This window comes from Oncorhynchus mykiss, chromosome 18 (assembly GCF_013265735.2).
Source record: "Oncorhynchus mykiss isolate Arlee chromosome 18, USDA_OmykA_1.1, whole genome shotgun sequence".
NCBI classification, from domain to species: Eukaryota; Metazoa; Chordata; class Actinopteri; order Salmoniformes; family Salmonidae; genus Oncorhynchus; species Oncorhynchus mykiss.
Genome location: NC_048582.1, coordinates 16,659,171 through 16,680,285, shown reverse-complemented (window position 1 = coordinate 16,680,285; position 21,115 = coordinate 16,659,171). Strand labels below are relative to the sequence as shown.

At 43.0% G+C, this 21,115-nt stretch overlaps 1 protein-coding gene across 6 annotated transcripts in view; it reads right to left on the bottom strand.

Moving 5' to 3' along the window:
• Positions 1-21,115, bottom strand: part of LOC110495683 (probable phospholipid-transporting ATPase IH) — a 69,429-nt gene that overhangs the window by 2,792 nt on the left and 45,522 nt on the right. For 2 of the 6 annotated variants that reach the window (XM_036952043.1, XM_036952046.1), the window contains exons 18-28: positions 15,984-16,235; positions 15,603-15,780; positions 13,422-13,524; positions 13,098-13,243; positions 12,962-13,021; positions 12,668-12,795; positions 8,936-9,071; positions 6,516-6,539; positions 4,985-5,050; positions 2,479-2,582; positions 1,986-2,151 (exon numbers count right to left, since the gene is read on the bottom strand). In XM_036952043.1, the coding sequence (XP_036807938.1) occupies positions 1,986-2,151; positions 2,479-2,582; positions 4,985-5,050; positions 6,516-6,539; positions 8,936-9,071; positions 12,668-12,795; positions 12,962-13,021; positions 13,098-13,243; positions 13,422-13,524; positions 15,603-15,780; positions 15,984-16,235 (1,363 nt within the window). Of the gene's footprint in view, positions 1-828; positions 935-1,269; positions 1,368-1,985; positions 2,152-2,478; positions 2,583-4,984; positions 5,051-6,515; positions 6,540-8,935; positions 9,072-12,667; positions 12,796-12,961; positions 13,022-13,097; positions 13,244-13,421; positions 13,525-15,602; positions 15,781-15,983; positions 16,236-21,115 lie in introns of those variants that run through there. The other 4 variants (XM_036952048.1, XM_036952047.1, XM_036952049.1 and 1 more) reach the window with 4 other exon arrangements.

The window sequence follows — 21,115 nt, the reverse complement described above, 5'->3', positions numbered from 1 at the left end:
GCTTATAACTGGACTCACTGAACATCAATCAAACCTATTGTGGATTGGTGAAAGCTAGATTCTAAACCTCACTTTCACCTATCCAGCCATACACAATTCAGTGCTTACTACCTCTAGGTGGAGGAACAAATTCAGGATGTATTCTAAATGTATAGGAACAGGGCCCAAGCCAGACCATATGGTGTTAGGCAGGGGAGGGAGATCCTAGCAGTGTGAGCCTTCTGCTTAACTCAGTTGGGACTTTGGGATAGATCGAAAGGAGTCTAGCCTCACAGGCTAAACAGACGGACTACATGGTTTAATTAAGGAGAGGTCTGGCCCAGAGACTTAGTACACTACAGGGGAGCCACGCATCTCCTGACATCCTACTCATTTAGCTGATGCCGATTGTGTTACCTTGAGCTCGTTACTAAACACAGGCTGCAGTACCTTCTGTAAACACTGGAGGGGGTAAGTGCTCTACTTTAAAATAGTACTTGTTCCGCTGTCACAAAACAATTGCTATGGCACTGATGATAAACGCATTCAGCATTCAAAAAGAGAATAACACCTAATTGATATGTTAAGCTAGTTGTGATAGCTTTACCAGGAAACATATTTAATTCATTAGGGTAATGAACAACTCTTAGACTGATGGCATAATGCTTAAAACTTCATCTGGGACTAGACAGCCTGTCAGTGCCCCCCCAGCCCTTCACCCCAGCCCTTCACCCCAGCCCTTCACCCCAGCCCTTCATCCAGCTCTTCACCGCACTCTTCACCGCACTCTTCACCGCACTCTTCACCACATTATTCACCGCACTCAGAGTCGGTCCCTCCTGTCTTTACCGTGGTGAGGCTAGGCCTCTGAGGTGGACAGGGCAACCTCCCCATCTAGCAGGGAGTCCCGGCTGTAGGTCATAACTCCATCAAAGTTTCTATCAGCCCTCATTCGCTGTGGACAGCAAGATACACACGCTCAACACACATAGATCTAAACACACACACACACACACACACACACACACACACACACACACACACACACACACACACACCAAGACTGACACTTGCCATTTTGAAGGGGCTTCAAATATCTGTTTCATGTCAGATACATTGTTTCTGTATTTATGAATGAGCATTCTAACCAACGCTCTTTCAAGGTACACTTAATGCACGGCATGGACATGCAAGTCAACAGGCACCTGTAAGCATTCACCACTACATGTCCATGCAGAGACACAGAGGGAGGAGAGGGCATGCGGATAGGTTGAGAGAGGGTCACCTGACCTCCTAGTCAGATGGTTGGGTTAGAAACTGAGTCTGCTTGAAGTCTGGGAGAGCATAAAGATGGTGGACTGCTCAGAGGTAAGACATGGCCGCTTTGTCTGCCATTCCCAAGGAGACAGAGCCAGGTCAGAGGGGTCAGAGGGTAGAGGTTAAAGGTCACACAGGCCAGTAGAGAGGGCAGGCAGGGACAGAGGAGAGGAGAGAAGTGTTAAAAGGAACACTTTGTATCTTAAAAAACACTTGATGTTCACCATCAATCACTATTTCAGAAAGAGGAAAGAGGAGGGTGTTAGAAGCTCTTCCGGGTCATGGCGAGGTGAACCGAGGTCAGTAGGGAGAGGTTAGAGGAATCACTGCACACAGTACAGACAAATGGCTCATTCAGTAGTGAGAGAAATTCCAGACATCCAGACAGACAACTCTCAGCCTTTCAGAATGGGTAACAGGTTATACAGTGTTTCCTTCCAGATGAGTTGTTTGAGAAGAAGAAGTGAACACTACACACTGATTCAACAGCTCACTTACTTGAAGAAGACCTGGAATATATCCACAGGCAGCATACAGCTAAAGTCACGGTGATACATATATATATGATATACCGTATATACAGAATGCACATGTAATCCTCTGATTTTAAATGTAAGCATGTGTGCATGTTCTTCTGTGCATAATGTGTGTGTGTGTGTGTGTGTGTGTGTGTGTGTGCGCTCGCCCACCTGGATGCGTTCTGTGGTGGTGGGCCACAGGGCCCTGCAGACGACCTTCTTGACCACGTCAGGCAGCAAACTGGTGACGATGAGCAGGATGATGCTGAGCCAGGCCGGACCGCTGGACAACATCTGAATAAACACATAGTACATCCTCTGGTAGTTCAGGAAGGGCCTGGGGAGAGGAGAGAGGATCAATGAACACATAGTACATCCTCTGGTAGTTCAGGAAGGACCTGGGGAGAGGAGAGAGGATCTAGTTATTATACATCTAGAACCTCTCAATGAACACATAGTACAACCTCTGGTAGGGACACAGAGGACAGGATCTATTTTGTCTATATCTATGTTTATAACATCTGCATAAACATACCTCTGGTAGGGAGACCGAGAAGACAAGATCTATTACACCTATATCTATGTTTATAACATCTGCATAAACACATAGTACTTCCCCTGGTAACATGAAGAACAGAAAGCTATAGGATATACTAAAACATACCAAATGATGCCTCCCCATAGCAGAGAGAAGATGACGAAGAAAAGCAGCGAGCCCCAGATGACAAAGTGGTTGATCCACGTCCAGTAGTGTGTGTCCATGGCAAGCTGTGAGATGGAGAGAGACACAGAGAGACAGAGAGACACAGAGACAGACAGAGAGAGAGAGAGAGAGAGAGAATGAGAGAGACAGAGAGAGAGACAGAAAGAGACAGAAAGAGATAAACAGAGAGACAGAGAAAGAGAGGTAGAGAAAACCATCGACTTGTAATTAAATCAAAGCAGTAGAACTCTCTAATATCGAGTCCCTTTAACATCTAGCATAAAGTAGTGCCTTAGAGGTAGTGATGAGTAGGAGGTTACTGTAAAGTAGTGCCTTAGCGGTGGTGATGGGTAGGATGTTACTGTAAAGTAGTGCCTTAGCAGTGGTGATGGGTAGGACGTTACTGTAAAGTAGTGCCTTAGCGGTGGTGATGGGTAGGACGTTACTGTAAAGTAGTGCCTTAGCGGTGGTGATGGGTAGGACGTTACTGTAAAGTAGTGCCTTAGCGGTGGTGATGAGTAGGATGTTACTGTAAAGTAGTGCCTTAGCGGTGGTGATGGGTAGGACGTTACTGTAAAGTAGTGCCTTAGCGGTGGTGATGGGTAGGATGTTACTGTAAAGTAGTGCCTTAGTGGTGGTGATGGGTGGGATGTTACTGTAAAGTAGTGCCTTAGCGGTGGTGATGAGTAGGATGTTACTGTAAAGTAGTGCCTTAGTGGTGGTGATGAGTAGGATGTTACTGTAAAGTAGTGCCTTAGCGGTGGTGATGAGTAGAATGTTACTGTAAAGTAGTGCCTTAGCAGTGGTGATGGGTAGGATGTTACTGTAAAGTAGTGCCGTAGCGGTGGTGATGAGTAGGACGTTACTGTAAAGTAGTGCCTTAGCGGTGGTGATGGGTAGGACGTTACTGTAAAGTAGTGCCTTAGCGGTGGTGATGAGTAGGATGTTACTGTAAAGTAGTGCCTTAGCGGTGGTGATGGGTAGGCCGTTACTGTAAAGTAGTGCCTTAGCGGTGGTGATGGGTAGAACGTTACTGTAAAGTAGTGCCTTAGCGGTGGTGATGAGTAGAATGTTACTGTAAAGTAGTGCCTTAGCGGTGGTGATGGGTAGGATGTTACTGTAAAGTAGTGCCTTAGCGGTGGTCATGGGTAGGATGTTACTGTAAAGTAGTGCCTTAGCGGTGGTGATGGGTAGAACGTTACTGTAAAGTAGTGCCTTAGCGGTGGTGATGAGTAGAATGTTACTGTAAAGTAGTGCCTTAGCGGTGGTGATGGGTAGGATGTTACTGTAAAGTAGTGCCTTAGCGGTGGTCATGGGTAGGATGTTACTGTAAAGTAGTGCCTTAGCGGTGGTGATGGGTAGGACGTTACTGTAAAGTAGTGCCTTAGCGGTGGTGATGGGTAGGACGTTACTGTAAAGTAGTGCCTTAGCGGTGGTGATGAGTAGAATGTTACTGTAAAGTAGTGCCTTAGCGGTGGTGATGGGTAGAACGTTACTGTAAAGTAGTGCCTTAGCGGTGGTGATGAGTAGAATGTTACTGTAAAGTAGTGCCTTAGCGGTGGTGATGGGTAGGATGTTACTGTAAAGTAGTGCCTTAGCGGTGGTGATGGGTAGGATGTTACTGTAAAGTAGTGCCTTAGCGGTGGTGATGGGTGGGATGTTACTGTAAAGTAGTGCCTTAGCGGTGGTGATGGGTAGGATGTTACTGTAAAGTAGTGCCTTAGCGGTGGTGATGAGTAGGATGTTACTGTAAAGTAGTGCCTTAGCGGTGGTGATGGGTGGGATGTTACTGTAAAGTAGTGCCTTAGCGGTGGTGATGGGTAGGATGTTACTGTAAGGTAGTGCCTTAGCGGTGGTGATGGGTAGGATGTTACTGTAAAGTAGTGCCTTAGCGGTGGTGATGGGTGGGATGTTACTGTAAAGTAGTGCCTTAGCGGTGGTGATGGGTAGGATGTTACTGTAAAGTAGTGCCTTAGCGGTGGTCATGGGTAGGACGTTACTGTAAAGTAGTGCCTTAGCGGTGGTGATGGGTAGGACGTTACTGTAAAGTAGTGCCTTAGCGGTGGTGATGGGTAGGATGTTACTGTAAAGTAGTGCCTTAGCGGTGGTGATGAGTAGGATGTTACTGTAAAGTAGTGCCTTAGCGGTGGTGATGGGTAGGATGTTACTGTAAAGTAGTGCCTTAGCGGTGGTGATGAGTAGGACGTTACTGTAAAGTAGTGCCTTAGCGGTGGTGATGGGTAGGATGTTACTGTAAAGTAGTGCCTTAGCGGTGGTGATGGGTAGGATGTTACTGTAAAGTAGTGCCTTAGCGGTGGTGATGGGTAGGATGTTACTGTAAAGTAGTGCCTTAGCGGTGGTGATGGATAGGATGTTACTGTAAAGTAGTGCCTTAGCGGTGGTGATGGGTAGGATGTTACTGTAAAGTAGTGCCTTAGCGGTAGTGATGAGTAGGATGTTACTGTACCTTTAAGGTGACTGTGAACACCAGCACTGTGAAGACCAGAGTCCCAAACGTCCAGTTACCAAACATCTGTGGAGAGGAAGGTATTACAGAGAGAAATCACACATTTAGACATGCAGCCATTTCAGAGGACAGTATGCTACTGTAATTACAGTCAGCCTGGACTAACTCACTTCCTTTGCATTACTACATATGTTTGTTGCTATGTTTAGCTTTTAAAATGAGCAATTATCCAGGATTAATCAATACAAAATCACACAGTTTAGTTGTATTTTCCAGAGATGTTTTTTTTCATTCAGTTATATGAAGTCAAACGAGTGCAGAGATGGAAAATGGATATTCAACTATTTTCAAGCTGCTTCAAACAACAACAATATGTGCACTATTTCTCTTAATTCTGCATTTAAAGTACAGAATAACCTGAAATGACCTAAATGTGTCTCTAAAATAAAGATTTTTACAAATAAAACATGTTCTGTACGTTCAAATAGCTTGTGATGTTGATGGAATGCTAATACCCAAACCAACGGTGATGAGGGTCAACAACATGAAGATACCTACCAACACATAAACCCACCTGCTTTCCTCAAGGGGCCTTAAAGGGGCAATTCCCCCCAATGTATGAATACACCTGACAAACTTTGACTGAGGGAGAACTATCCTTTTAAAATGAGCTGCTTCTTTAAAACTACTGCAAGGGCCAATTAAATGCAGTGATAGAAGACTCCTTCTGTCTGTGTTGTTTATACTTCCTGTTTTCTTCCTTTCCTTTTTTCTGCCAAATATTCCACCAAAACAATAAGTTAGATAGAAGTCTAGTCAGCTCCACAGACGGTCATTTTGTTTTCCAACCTGACATGTCCTATACAACAATATCCGTCAAACGTACTTGGCCATTCATTTCCTTTGTCGCATACTGTAGTCTATAGTGTACGGGTGGAACAGTGTGAACCCTGAGCTCTAATACCCTGATGCCTGACCCAGTCTTACAGTCTTCAGCCTTGCGTTCTGACAGGAGATGACATCTTAGAGTAGGGGTAGCCAATCCTGGTCCTGGAGGGTCGCGGCGTGTACAGGCTTTTGTTCCAGCCCAGCTCTAACACACCAGATCAATTGTGTTATAGATCAATACCATTTGTTGATTATCTACAACAGGTGTGTTAAAGCTGGGCGGAAACAAAACCCTGACCTAAGGACTCAATATGAGCCGTTCCCTACCACCCACCATGGTGGATGTCTACTAGCAGAAACCACTGTTGTACCGGACACACAAACAACATGAGGAAGTCTGGACTACGGCAACTACACAACGAGACAAGAGTGGAGTTGGAGTATGGGTTTACTATTACTACACTGATATACCTACAGCTCATTGGCCTATACAGGCAGTAGGGGTTGGATATGAGGGGATACCTATTGGATGAGATGATGACGGGCGGTTTGGTTACGCAATGTGACGGGCAGTGGGGGGTGGGGGGGGGGACAGTCCAACTAAAACTAAACCAGGGTGACAGACAGATAGGGACAGGCTTACCATCTGTGTGTTGGTTGTCATTAGCTGAGGAGAGAACGAGAAGCATAAAGAACAAGCAACATAAAGGTAAGAGGAGAAGAAGAAGAGGAAGAAGAAGAGGAGGAAGAAGAAGAGGAAGAAAATAAAAGAAAGAACTGGAAGCCAGAAAACTAAAACATCTGATATTCAAAGGAAATAAAGCAGAAACAGGCAAATCAAAGCAATCCAACAGGTTAAAGTGATATAAAGGAAGAGATATAAAAGGAGAAACAGCACAGAGAAAGATGTCTGCAGACTCAACATGCTTTCCTTTCATAGATATGAATGGGAGATCCGGTCATGGCTTTATGCAAAGGATCACAGGTGAATCTGCAGGCCATGAGATCTTATGTCATCCATTTACCTAAAATCACCACACCTTCCACAGACGACAGCTGTTCTGACTGAAGTTTTAGAATGTTGTTCACTAACATGAATTCAATGTCAAATGAACTCAAAGGTCCATGTTGAATTGTGGGTAAAAGCGGGGTCAAAACTTGATGAAAAGTATGTACATTGGTGACAATTATGTTTTCCACGTTGACAAACCGTGGAAACAGCGTCGATCCAACCTGTGTGTGACCAGTGAACTCACTCAAAACCCACAGTCACAATCAGCCACTCCACATCACAATCCCTGGACACTCCTTCACGGCAGGAACATAAACACTTGACATGGGCTTGGAGAAGTGCAGTATGATCAGACGATCCTTTTATAACTTCACACCAACATATACAGTGCCTTGCGAAAGTATTCGGCCCCCTTGAACTTTGCGACCTTTTGACACATTTCAGGCTTCAAACATAAAGATATAAAACTGTATTTTTTTGTGAAGAATCAACAACAAGTGGGACACAATCATGAAGTGGAACGACATTTATTGGATATTTCAAACTTTTTTAACAAATCAAAAACTGAAAAATTGGGCGTGCAAAATTATTCAGCCCCTTTACTTTCAGTGCAGCAAACTCTCTCCAGAAGTTCAGTGAGGATCTCTGAATGATCCAATGTTGACCTAAATGACTAATGATGATAAATACAATCCACCTGTGTGTAATCAAGTCTCCGTATAAATGCACCTGCACTGTGATAGTCTCAGAGGTCCGTTAAAAGCGCAGAGAGCATCATGAAGAACAAGGAACACAGCAGGCAGGTCCGAGATACTGTTGTGAAGAAGTTTAAAGCCGGATTTGGATACAAAAAGATTTCCCAAGCTTTAAACATCCCAAGGAGCACTGTGCAAGCGATAATATTGAAATGGAAGGAATATCAGACCACTGCAAATCTACCAAGACCTGGCCGTCCCTCTAAACTTTCAGCTCATACAAGGAGAAGACTGATCAGAGATGCAGCCAAGAGGCCCATGATCACTCTGGATGAACTGCAGAGATCTACAGCTGAGGTGGGAGACTCTGTCCATAGGACAACAATCAGTCGTATATTGCACAAATATGGCCTTTATGGAAGAGTGGCAAGAAGAAAGCCATTATTTAAAGATATCCATAAAAAAGTGTTGTTTAAAATTTGCCACAAGCCACCTGGGAGACACACCAAACATGTGGAAGAAGGTGCTCTGGTCAGATGAAACAAAATTGAACTTTTTGGCAACAATGCAAGACGTTATGTTTGGCGTAAAAGCAACACAGCTCATCACCCTAAACACACCATCCCCACTGTCAAACATGGTACTGGCAGCATCATGGTTTGGGCCTGCTTTTCTTCAGCAGGGACAGGGAAGATGGTTAAAATTGATGGGAAGATGGATGGAGCCAAATACAGGACCATTCTGGAAGAAAACCTGATGGAGTCTGCAAAAGACCTGAGACTGGGACGGAGATTTGTCTTCCAACAAGACAATGATCCAAAACATAAAGCAACATCTACAATGGGATGGTTCAAAAATAAACATATCCAGGTGTTAGAATGGCCAAGTCAAAGTCCAGACCTGAATCCAATCGAGAATCTGTGGAAAGAACTGAAAACTGCTGTTCACAAATGCTCTCCATCCAACCTCACTGAGCTCGAGCTGTTTTGCAAGGAGGAATGACTGAAAATGTCAGTCTCTCGATGTGCAAAACTGATAGAGACATATCCCAAGCGACTTACAGCTGTAATCGCAGCAAAAGGTGGCGCTACAAAGTATTAACTTAAGGGGGCTGAATAATTTTGCACGCCCAATTTTTCAGTTTTTGATTTGTTAAAAAAGTTTGAAATATCCAATAAATGTCGTTCCACTTCATGATTGTGTCCTACTTGTTGTTGATTCTTCACAAAAAATACACTTTTAGATCTTTATGTTTGAAGCCTGAAATGTCGCAAAGTTCAAGGGGGCCGAATACTTTCGCAAGGCACTGTACTCTTTAACGCAGTACTACAGTAGCCACAGCGACGGTGTCTTTACCTGTCCGTTGCTGGTGAAGGTGCTGTTGTTGAACAGGAAGTAAGAACCAAAGAAGAAGACGACGGCGTCGAACACCCCCAGGAAGGTCCAGTAGATGAAAATGGGCCAACGCAGGAGAGAGTTCTTAGCTATGTCCCTGTAGAGAGGAAACATTACAGTACACATTATATACAGTAAATATAGGAGGGAGTTCTGAGCTATGTCCCTGTAGAGAGGAAACATTACAGTACACATTATATACAGTAAATATAGGAGAGAGTTCTGAGCTATGTCCCTGTAGAGAGGAAACATTACAGTACACATTATATACAGTAAATATAGGAGAGAGTTCTGAGCTATGTCCCTGTAGAGAGGAAACATTACAGTACACATTATATACAGTAAATATAGGAGAGAGTTCTGAGCTATGTCCCTGTAGAGAGGAAACATTACAGTACACATTATATACAGTAAATATAGGAGAGAGTTCTGAGCTATGTCCCTGTAGAGAGGAAATATTACAGTACACATTATATACAGTAATTATAGGAGGGAGTTCTGAGCTATGTCCCTGTAGAGAGGAAACATTACAGTACACATTATATACAGTAAATATAGGAGAGAGTTCTGAGCTATGTCCCTGTAGAGAGGAAACATTACAGTACACATTATATACAGTAATTATAGGAGGGAGTTCTGAGCTATGTCCCTGTAGAGAGGAAACATTACAGTACACATTATTGTCAAAGGAATTTTACAATTCCTATATGTGTTCATTAACCAATTCAATTAAAATCACTGTTTCGAAGAATTTGTAAGATCCTTATTTGCATAAAATAGACAGAGACCAGTCTACCAAAATTAGCCAATAGCATTTATTCTCGAGAGCGCTGCTCATAGAACCCTGTACAACAGTTTATATATCAAATATGACGTCATAGGTTATAAAATGTATCGCCTCCTCTCGACCAGGACAAAGCAGGTTCAAAAGTTTATTCCAACTCACTAGTGCACATACCTGACACACTATATCTGGATTAACTCCTGAAGTCTCTCCATAGTTTATTATCACTTTAGCAGACAGTTCCAGATAAGGAAAACCTGGAGGGGCTCTCGCTGTCTTATTTGATCGCCACAGAGTTATAGCTGAGTCGGTTCAAACATAGGTTAATTACCCTCTTTGCTTACTTTAGACACACACATACATTCCTTCTCCCACAATGGTTATCATTTCCAATTACGCCTTATCCATGCTACATAACCTCTTTCTTAGGAACTAACATTATTAATCAGATATTGTAAAACAGGGTAGAGTTTAATTAGTTATAGTTCTATTTAAATGTAAATATTGTTTAGTCATTATTCATAAAATTCCTAACAATGATACACAGTAAATATAGGAGGGAGTTCTTAGCTATGTCCCTGTAGAGAGGAAACATTACAGTACACATTATATACAGTAAATATAGGAGGGAGTTCTTAGCTATGTCCCTGTAGAGAGGAAACATTACAGTACACATTATATACAGTAAATATAGGAGGGAGTTCTGAATTATGTCCTGATGACCAGACACCTGAGCATAATGCTTGCATTACATTAGTCTATATACCATGTATTTGGGGATTTAATTAGATGGTTATGTTTTCCCATTCATTTGTAGATTCCTTTCAATTCATACTAATGTCTGACACATTTCGATTTTGGGGTGAATTGTCCCTTTAACCAGAAGAATTCCAAGCTAACAGCAATTACACTTTCTATTAGTCTCCAGAGCTAAAACAGCATTCCTCCACCACAACTGTGAGCAAGGCAGCATTGATTTAACAGTTAGCTGACAAATCCAGGCATGGAGGAATGACCTGACACCAGTCAGATGCCTTTCTGCCTGCTGCATTGTTAGTCTAAATTTTCCACACAATTACCCATAGGTAGCTAGCAGGAAAATGGACTATTGATTGTCACCAGGCAGAGAGAGGAAAAGCAAACAAAAACATCAAGCATTTACTGGCAACACCACTGAACAATGTGAGCTTTACACTGTATATATGGATTCACAAACAAGTGTGTCTACGTGATTCTATTATTACCTTGTAACGTCTTACAACATCTTGAGAATGTGGCTGTTGTTTAGTAACAGAGTTCATATGAGGAGAGAGATGGCAGTCACAGTTTGCCAAGAGTTGATAAGATTTTATAATTATCTGCTTAGTATCAACAGAGGAACATTCCCAATGTGAGATTTTCTACCAGTCTACAGAAATGTAGCACATCACACTATTGCATGCTGGGACAGGCAGTTAGTGGGTAGCGCCTACACTATATATACAAAAGTATGTGGACACAACTTCAAATGAATGGATTCAGCTATTTCAGCCACACCTGTTGCTGACAGGTGTAAACAGGAGTACACTACCGTTCAAAAGTTTAGGGCCACTTAGAAATGTCTTGTTTTTGAAAGAAAAGCACTTTTTTGTCCATTAAAATAACATCAAATTGTTCAGAAATGCAGTGCAGAATTTGTTAATGTTGTAAATGACTATAGTAGCTGGTAACGGCCGATTGTTAATAGAATATCTACCGAGGCGTACAGAGGTCCATTATCAGCAACCATCACTCGTGTGTTCCAATGGCACGTTGTGTTAGCTAATCCAAGTTTATCATTTTAAAGGCTAATTGATCATTAGAAACTCCTTTTGCAATTATGTTAGCACAGCTGAAAACTGTTGTTTTGATTAAAGAAGCAATAAAACTGTCCTTCTGCTGAAGGATGGGATTAAAAACAAACTAAATATAACTAATGTAAAATACATTGTGTCTGTATAATTGATATAGTATGTATAAGCTGGAAGTAGAAGCCTAAGTGTTGTTGTCCATTAGTTTACTCCAATTAGGGGAGGGGTGGTAGGGTTAGAGGAAAATAATAAAGGAAATATATTTGGAAAAATATGTATACAAAAATATATATGGGGGATTTGAAATGATGCAGGCAATTTCATTGATAAAAGCTACAATCTGCAGTATTACAGCTGACATCACCGATTACCAAGCATCGGCTGGAGTGGTATAAAGCTCGCCGCCATTGGACTCTGGAGCAGTGGAAACACGTTCTCTATAGTGATGAATCACGCTTCACCATCTGGCAGTCCGACGGATGAATCTGGGTTTGGAGGATGCCAGGATAACGCTGCCTGCCCCAATGGATAGTGACAACTGTAAAGTTTTGTGGAGGAATAATGGTCTGGGGCTGTTTTTCATGGTTCGGGCTAGGCCCCTTAGATCCAGTGAAGGGATATCTTAACACTACAGCATACAATGACATTCTAGATGATTCTGTGCTTCCAACTTTGTGGCAACAGTTTGGAGAAGGCCCTTTCCTGTTTCAGCATGACAATGCCCCTGTGCACAAAGCGAGGTTCAAACAGAAATGGTTTGTCGAGATCGGTGTGGAAGAACTTGACTGGCCTGCACAGAGCCCTGACCTCAGCCCCATCAAACACTTTTGGGATGAATTGGAACGCCAACTGTAAGCCAGCTTAATCGCCCAACATCAGTGCCCGACCTCACTAATGCTCTTCTGGCTGAAAAGAAGCAAGTCCCTGTAGCAATGTTCCAACATCTAGTGGAAAGTCTTCCCAGTAGAGTGGAGGCTGTTATAGCAACAAAAGGGGGGACCAACTCCCTATTAATGCCCATGATTTTGGAGTGAGATGTTCGACGAGCAGGTGTCCACAAACTTTGGTCATGTAGTGTACCTGTAGAGGGAGGGGTCTTTCTTGAGGATGTCCATGTTGATGTGCTGCTCGATGAGGCTGAAGAGCAGGATGGGTAGAGAGGTAAAGCTGATATTGTACAGTGTCAGATAGGCTGTGTCATACAGCGGCTGGAGAGAGACAGGATGGTAGAGAACAACCAAGATCAGTCATTTAAAACAATATTTATATCTTACTCATTTGTCATGCATTCTTAACCAGAGAAAAACAATTCAAAACTTCTCCACAAAGTCATGGTTTAAAGTACAACAATTTTGGGGAACATCATTTATGTACCTGTTGGGAGAAGCCACAGAAGAACTGGTAGAGGAACTGAGGGAAGATGAAGGCGACATTCTGAGGAAAAATAAAATGATGTTTTAATGCTTAATCATCAGTAGTTCTAAGTTACATTTAGTGAGGAAACACTCACTTTGTAGAAGAAGTACTGGACAAGCTCTGAGATGCGGATGTAGTAGTAGTGTCCGTGAACCAGCAGCATCTTCTTCAGGTGTTTGAACTTCGGGATGGCATAGTCGCTGTTCCGCGCTGCCTGGCGACCCTCTTTACCCATGATGCCTTAGGGGAGGACATGACTGAGCGCTTTTACCATTTGTTATGCGAGTCATATACATGAATAAAAATATATAAAACTACATTCAAATATATATATAAAATCAACCAATCTAAATCGTATTCAAATTCAAATAACTTTATTGAAAAGAGGTCCATTTACAGTGAACAGGGTAATACTAACCGATGCCCACGTGAGCCTCCAGGATCATGCTAACATCATTAGCCCCGTCTCCAATGGCTAGCGTGATGGGGTGTTCTGGAGACGATTTGATCAGCTTCACAATCTGGCAACACAACGTTTCAGGATCAGTGAGATAACCGTTTTTTAAAATCTATAATTCATTAAAGAAGATATGTCTAATACCATACCATCTTTGTAAAGAGAGTTAGAACTAAACCTACAGACATTGTTATATGAACCTAACCACTGTATATTAACGTGACAGAGAGGATACTTGTAGTAGTAAGACTTCCTATGTGAATGTCAGTACATATTACATCACAGCCCATATTCCTCAGCCTCCTAGCACAGTGGAGGAGAACTAGAAGGAAGGGTGTTATTGTGCAGAAAGAGATAGTGACAGTCATATCAGACAGAGCTCAATAGAACTTCTCTGTAAGAGATAGTGACAGTCATATCAGACAGAGCTCAATAGAACTCCTCAGTAAAGATGGAGACAGTCATATGAGAGAGAGCTCAATATAACTCCTCAGTAAGAGATAGTGACAGTCATATCAGACAGAGCTCAATAGAACTCCTCAGTAAGAGATAGTGACAGTCAGACAGAGCTCAATAGAACTCCTCAGTAAAGATAGAGACAGTCATATCAGACAGAGCTCAATAAAACTCCTCAGTAAAGATGGAGACAGTCATATGAGAGAGAGCTCAATAGAACTCCTCAGTAAGAGATAGTGAGTCATATCAGACAGAGCTCAATAGAACTCCTCTGTAAGAGATAGTGACAGTCATTTCAGACAGAGCTCAATATAACTCCTCCGTAAGAGATAGTGACAGTCATATCAGACAGAGCTCAATAGAACTCCTCCGTAAGAGATAGTGACAGTCATATCAGACAGAGCTCAATAGAACTCCTCAGTAAAGATGGAGACAGTCATATGAGAGAGAGCTCAATAGAACTCCTCAGTAAAGATGGAGACAGTCATATGAGAGAGAGCTCAATAGAACTCCTCCGTAAGAGATAGTGACAGTCATATCAGACAGAGCTCAATAAAACTCCTCAGTAAAGATGGAGACAGTCATATGAGAGAGAGCTCAATAGAACTCCTCAGTAAAGATGGAGACAGTCATATGAGAGAGAGCTCAATAGAACTCCTCAGTAAAGATGGAGACAGTCATGTGAGAGAGAGCTCAATAGAACTCCTCCGTAAGAGATAGTGACAGTCATATCAGACAGAGCTCAATAGAACTCCTCAGTAAAGATGGAGACAGTCATATGAGCGAGAGCTCAATAGAACTCCTCAGTAAGAGATAGTGAGTCATATCAGACAGAGCTCAATATAACTCCTCAGTAAGAGATAGTGACAGTCAGACAGAGCTCAATATAACTCCTCAGTAAAGATAGAGACAGTCATTTCAGACAGAGCTCAATATAACTCCTCAGTAAGAGATAGTGACAGTCAGACAGAGCTCAATATAACTCCGCAGTAAAGATAGAGACAGTCATTTCAGACAGAGCTCAATATAACTCCTCAGTAAAGATAGAGACAGTCATATCAGACAGAGCTCAATTGAACTCCTCAGTAAAGATAGAGACAGTCATATCAGACAGAGCTCAATATAACTCCTCAGTAAGAGATAGTGACAGTCAGACAGAGCTCAATATAACTCTGCAGTAAAGATAGAGACAGTCATTTCAGACAGAGCTCAATATAACTCCTCAGTAAAGATAGAGACAGTCATATCAGACAGAGCTCAATAGAACTCCTCAGTATGAGATAGTGACAGCCATGTCAGACAGAGCTGAATATAATATACTGTAACTCCTCAGTCCCAAATAACATCTGCTATGACAGGTGGGGTCTAATGTGAGAGAAAGAGAGAGAGAGAGAAGAGAGGGAGACAGAAAGATAATGGGTCGGAGAGAAATAGAGTGGAGAGAGAGCGAGAAGGGCAACAGTCTGGAGTGGCACTAATTGGTGACCAGAGAACAGAGGTGTGGGGAGGGGGGGAGGTAGTGGAGTCCAGTAGAGAGGTAAAACATCAACCAGCTCAACACTCCATCAGACTGTGTCAGTGCTTCCTTCACTTAATCTAGCCGTGACGGATCACATGACACCAAAGTCATGTTGGTCAGAAATAGGTGTGGAAACGTGTCGGAAATAACTCGACCCGTTAGGCTACCTGTGCTTTCTGGAGGGGAGCCATGCGGCAGCAGAGCACAGCGCTGCAGTTCCTACAGATCTCCAGGAAGATCTCCTTGTAGTTCCCCTGACTGGAGTCCTCCTGACTGGGCTTCAGCACCGCAGACAGCGTGGCCCCGTCGATGATCAGACCGTAGTCCACACAGTCAGCAGACAGACTGGGGACACACACACAGAGATACACACACAGTCTTTAACTAACCTTGTGGGGGGACACAATTTATAACCATTCAAAATCCTATTTTCCCTAACTCCTAACCCTAAACTTAACTCTAACTCTAAGCCCAAAAGTGAACCTTAACCGTAACCCTTAACCTAAACGTGTGTGTGTGTGTGTGTGTGTTGGGATCCCGGCACCCACCCTGAGAAGGTGTCTCTGGTCATGCTACCATGCTGTCTGAGTACAGTTTTACTCAGGTCAAACAGAACGTCATGTAGACTCTGTTCCTCGGTGCGTTTGGTGGTCAGCTCCAGTATCTGTGTGGAGCGGCGGAACAGCTTGCTAGCGTAACAAGTAGCCGCCGCCGTCTCCATCTTGTCTCCGGTCAGCACCCACACCTTCATCCCAGCCTTCTGGAGAGACTCGATGGTGTCTGCTGCCTTGTCCTGGAGCCTGGAGAACAGGCAACATAAAGTCAGGCAGCAGTCAATGGAGCAACGCTGTACATGGTCATCAGCAGTCAACGGGGCAACGCTGTACATGGTCATCAGCAGTCAATGGAGCAACGCTGTACATGGTCATCAGCAGTCAATGGAGCAACGCTGTACATGGTCATCAGCAGTCAATGGAGCAATGCTGTACATGGTCATCAGCAGTCAATGGAGCAACGCTGTACATGGTCATCAGCAGTCAATGGAACAACGCTGTACATGGTCATCAGCAGTCAATGGAGCAACGCTGTACATGGTCATCAGCAGTCAATGGAGCAACGCTGTACATGGTCATCAGCAGTCAATGGAGCAACGCTGTACATGGTCATCAGCAGTCAATGGAGCAACGCTGTACATGGTCATCAGCAGTCAATGGAGCAACGCGGTACATGGTCATCAGCAGTCAATGGAGCAACGCTGTACATGGTCATCAGCAGTCAATGGAGCAACGCTGTACATGGTCATCAGACTGAATGCTGCATTCTGTCAATCTTTCAATAATTTTTCTCAATCTCTAATTCTACCACATCCATACAGAGCAGGTTGTTGTTCAGGTTTAGAATACAAGTAGAATGGAATGGTGCAGACACAAACAGTTTAGAATACAAGTAGAATGGAATGGTGCAGACACAAACAGTTTAGAATACAAGTAGAATGGAATGGTGCAGACACAAACAGTTTAGAATACAAGAAGAATGGAATGGTGCAGACACAAACAGTTTAGAATACAAGTAGAATGGAATGGTGCAGACACAAACAGTTTAGAATACAAGTAGAATGGAATGGTGCAGACACAAACAGTTTAGAATACAAGTAGAATGGAATGGTGCAGACACAAACAGTTTAGAATACAAGTAGAATGGAATGGTGCAGACACAAACAGTTTAGAATACAAGAAGAATGGAATGGTGCAGACACAAACAGTTTAGAATACAAGTAGAATGGAATGGTGCAGACACAAACAGTTTAGAATACAAGTAGAATGGAATGGTGCAGACACAAACAGTTTAGAATACAAGTAGAATGGAATGGTGCAGACACAAACAGTTTAGAATACAAGTAGAATGGAATGGTGCAGACACAAACAGTTTAGAATACAAGTAGAATGGAATGGTGCAGACACAAACAGTTTAGAATACAAGTAGAATGGAATGGTGCAGACACAAACAGTTTAGAATACAAGAAGAATGGAATGGTGCAGACACAAACAGTTTAGAATACAAGAAGAATGGAATGGTGCAGACACAAACAGTTTAGAATACAAGTAGAATGGAATGGTGCAGACACAAACAGTTTAGAATACAAGTAGAATGGAATGGTGCAGACACAAACAGTTTAGAATACAAGTAGAATGGAATGGTGCAGACACAAACAGTTTAGAATACAAGTAGAATGGAATGGTGCAGACACAAACAGTTTAGAATACAAGTAGAATGGAATGGTGCAGACACAGACAGTTTAGAATACAATAAGAATGGAATGGTGCAGACACAAACAGTTTAGAATACAAGTAGAATGGAATGGTGCAGACACAAACAGTTTAGAATACAAGTAGAATGGAATGGTGCAGACACAAACAGTTTAGAATACAAGTAGAATGGAATGGTGCAGACACAAACAGTTTAGAATACAAGTAGAATGGAATGGTGCAGACACAAACAGTTTAGAATACAAGTAGAATGGAATGGTGCAGACACAAACAGTTTAGAATACAAGTCCTACACCAACTATATCCAGTAAGACACCGTTGTCAAAACATAGTGTAGTTCTGTTTTACACTGTAAAAGTATCACTCACTATCTAAATGTAGTTAAGTACAGTACAGTCGTGGCCAAAAGTTTTGAGAATGACACAAATATTAATTTTCACAAAGTCTGCTGCCTCAGTTTACATGATGGTAATTTGCATATACTCCAGAATGTTATGAAGAGTGATCAGATGAATTGCAATTAATTGCAAAGTCCCTCTTTGCCATGCAAATGAAATGAATCCCCCAAAAACATTTTCACTGCATTTCAGCCCTGCCACAAAAGGACCACCTGACATCATGTCAGTGATTCTCTCGTTAACACAGGTGTGAGTGTTGACGAGGACACGGCTGGAGATCACTCTGTCATGCTAATTGAGTTTGAATAACAGACTGGATGCTTCAGAAGGAGGGTGGTGCTTGGAATCATTGTTCTTCCTCTGTCAACCATGGTTACCTGGAAGGAAACATGTGCCGTCATCATTGCTTTGCACAAAAAGGGCTTCACAGGCAAGGATAGTGCTGCCAGTAAGATTGCACCTAAATCAACCATTTATCGAATCATCAAGAACTTCAAGGAGAGCGGTTCAATTGTTGTGCAGAAGGCTTCAGGGAGCCCAAGAAAGTCCAGCAAGCGCCAGGACCGTCTCCTAAAGTTGATTCAGCTGCGGGATCGGGGCACCATCAGTACAGAGCTTACTCAGGAATGGCAGCAGGCAGGTGTGAGTGCATCTGCACGTACAGTGAGGCGAAGTCTTTTGGAGGATGGCCTGGTGTCAAGAAGGGCAGCAAAGAAGCCACTTCTCTCCAGGAAAAATACTGTTATTCTGCAAAAGGTACAGGGATTGGACTGCTGAGGACTGGGGTAAAGTCATTTCCTCTGAATCCCCTTTCCGATTGTTTGGGGCATCCCGAAAAAAGCTTGTCCGGAGAAGACAAGGTGAGAGCTACCATCAGTCCTGTGTCATGTCAACAGTAAAGCATCCTGAGACCATTCATGTGTGGGGTTGCTTCTCAGCCAAGGGAGTGGGCTCACTCACAATTTTGCCTAAGAACACAGACATGAATAAAGAATGGTACCAACACATCCTCCGAGAGCAACTTCTCCCAACCATCCAGGAACAGTTTGGTGACGAACAATGCCATTTCCAGCATGATGGAGCATAAGGCAAAAGTGAGAACTAAGTGGCTCGGGGAACAAAACATCGATATTTTGGGTCCATGGTCCGGAAACTCCCCAGACCTTAATCCCATTGAGAACTTGTGGTCAATCCTCAAGAGGCTGGTGGACAAACAAAAACCCACAAATTCTGAAAAACTCCAAGCATTGATTATGCAAGAATGGGCTGCCATCAGGATGTGGCCCAGAAGTTAATTGACAGCATGCCAGGGTGGATTGCAGAGGTCTTGGAAAAGAAGGGTCAACACTGCAAACATTGACTCTTTGCATCAACTTCATGTAATTGTCAATAAAAGCCTTTGACACCTATGAAAGGCTTGTAATTATACTTCAGTATTCTATAGTAACATCTGACAAAAATATCTAAAGACACTGAAGCAGCAAACTTTGTGAAAATTAATATTTGTGTCATTCTCAACACTTTTGGCCACGACTGTACACAGGAGGCTGGTGGCACCTTAATTGGGGAGGACAGGCTCGTGGTAATGGCTGGAGCGGAATCAGTGGAATGGTACCAAATGTGTGGTTTCCATGTGTTCGATGCCATTCCATTCTCTCCGTTAGAGCCAATATTATGAGCCGTCCTCCCCTTAGCAGCCTCCACTGGCACAGTCAATTGCCTTTGGCGTGTTGAGCTGGAGTGGGTTTGGGGAGCTGGTTTGTTGCAGCAGCAGTCCAACGTCACCGAGCAGGGAAGTCTATAACGAAGCTGCAGTGCAGTTAGGATTCACAGCTCCCTACACCGCTGCTGCCTGCCAACCAGCTAATTACTACCACAGCCCAGGAGTCACAGACAAACACACAGACGGACGGAAAAACAAACGGACAGAAAAACAGGAAGACACACACGTGCACGCATCAACATGCACACACACACACATGCACACATCAACATGCACACACACACACATGCACGCATCAACATGCACACACACACAAACACGTGCACGCATCAACATGCACACACAAAGACAGATGTAAAGGAAGATGGTGAGACTAAAACACCACTCACTAACACACAGATAGACAGATAGAGAAGTGTGTGAGAGAAAGGCAAAGTGATGGGCTGTGACTGACTCTATTTAATGGGGCAGAGTAAAACCTCTGGTGCTTCAGCATGATGTCTGTGCTGACAGACAGAAGAGCAGCAAGAGACCACACTTCATCAGCTGCTATGGATGTCTGGCAGAGATCAATAACAGTGGAACTCTAATGTGGTTATCTGCTCATTAGCTGGCTGCACTGGGGACTGACACACACAACATATGGACTGATTGATTACTGAAGCTACTGTTCATGTGGAGGTTAATGTTGAGGTTAAGCCTGAGAGACTGCAGCTAACTAATATTACTGGTTCACAGGCTGCTTTGGGAAAGAACACGTGCCATCATTACAGGAATGGTCAGGTCTATAGTTCAACAATGTGATTAGTTCGGGTCAGTGAGTCCGATTGTCATTAATTAACTATGCAAACTAGGGCTTGGAGAGTGAGGTTGAGAGTGAGGTTGACTTTCAGTTGAATCAAATCAAAATTGTATTAGTCACATGCGCCGATTACAACAGTGAAATGCCCCTAACCAACAGTGCAGTTTCGAAAAATATGGAAAAGAATAAGAGGTAAAAGTAACAAGTAATTAAAGAGCAGCAATAAAATAATTCTACAGTTGCTAATCTACTCTGTCTCTCTAGCCCCATACATTGTTAGCTCTAAAGAGAGTTGCCCTTAATATAATTATTCTGTCCAGAATATAGAAATAGAATTAGTAGAAGCAATAGATCTAAAATCCACAAGACGGTGGTTCTGATTCTACGTTGTGATTCTAGATCGGTACCTGTCCTCGACAGCGGTGGCCCCATGAATATATAAATAGAATTGGGTAGAAAAGACAATGTAGATTGTATGATTCTACGCTGC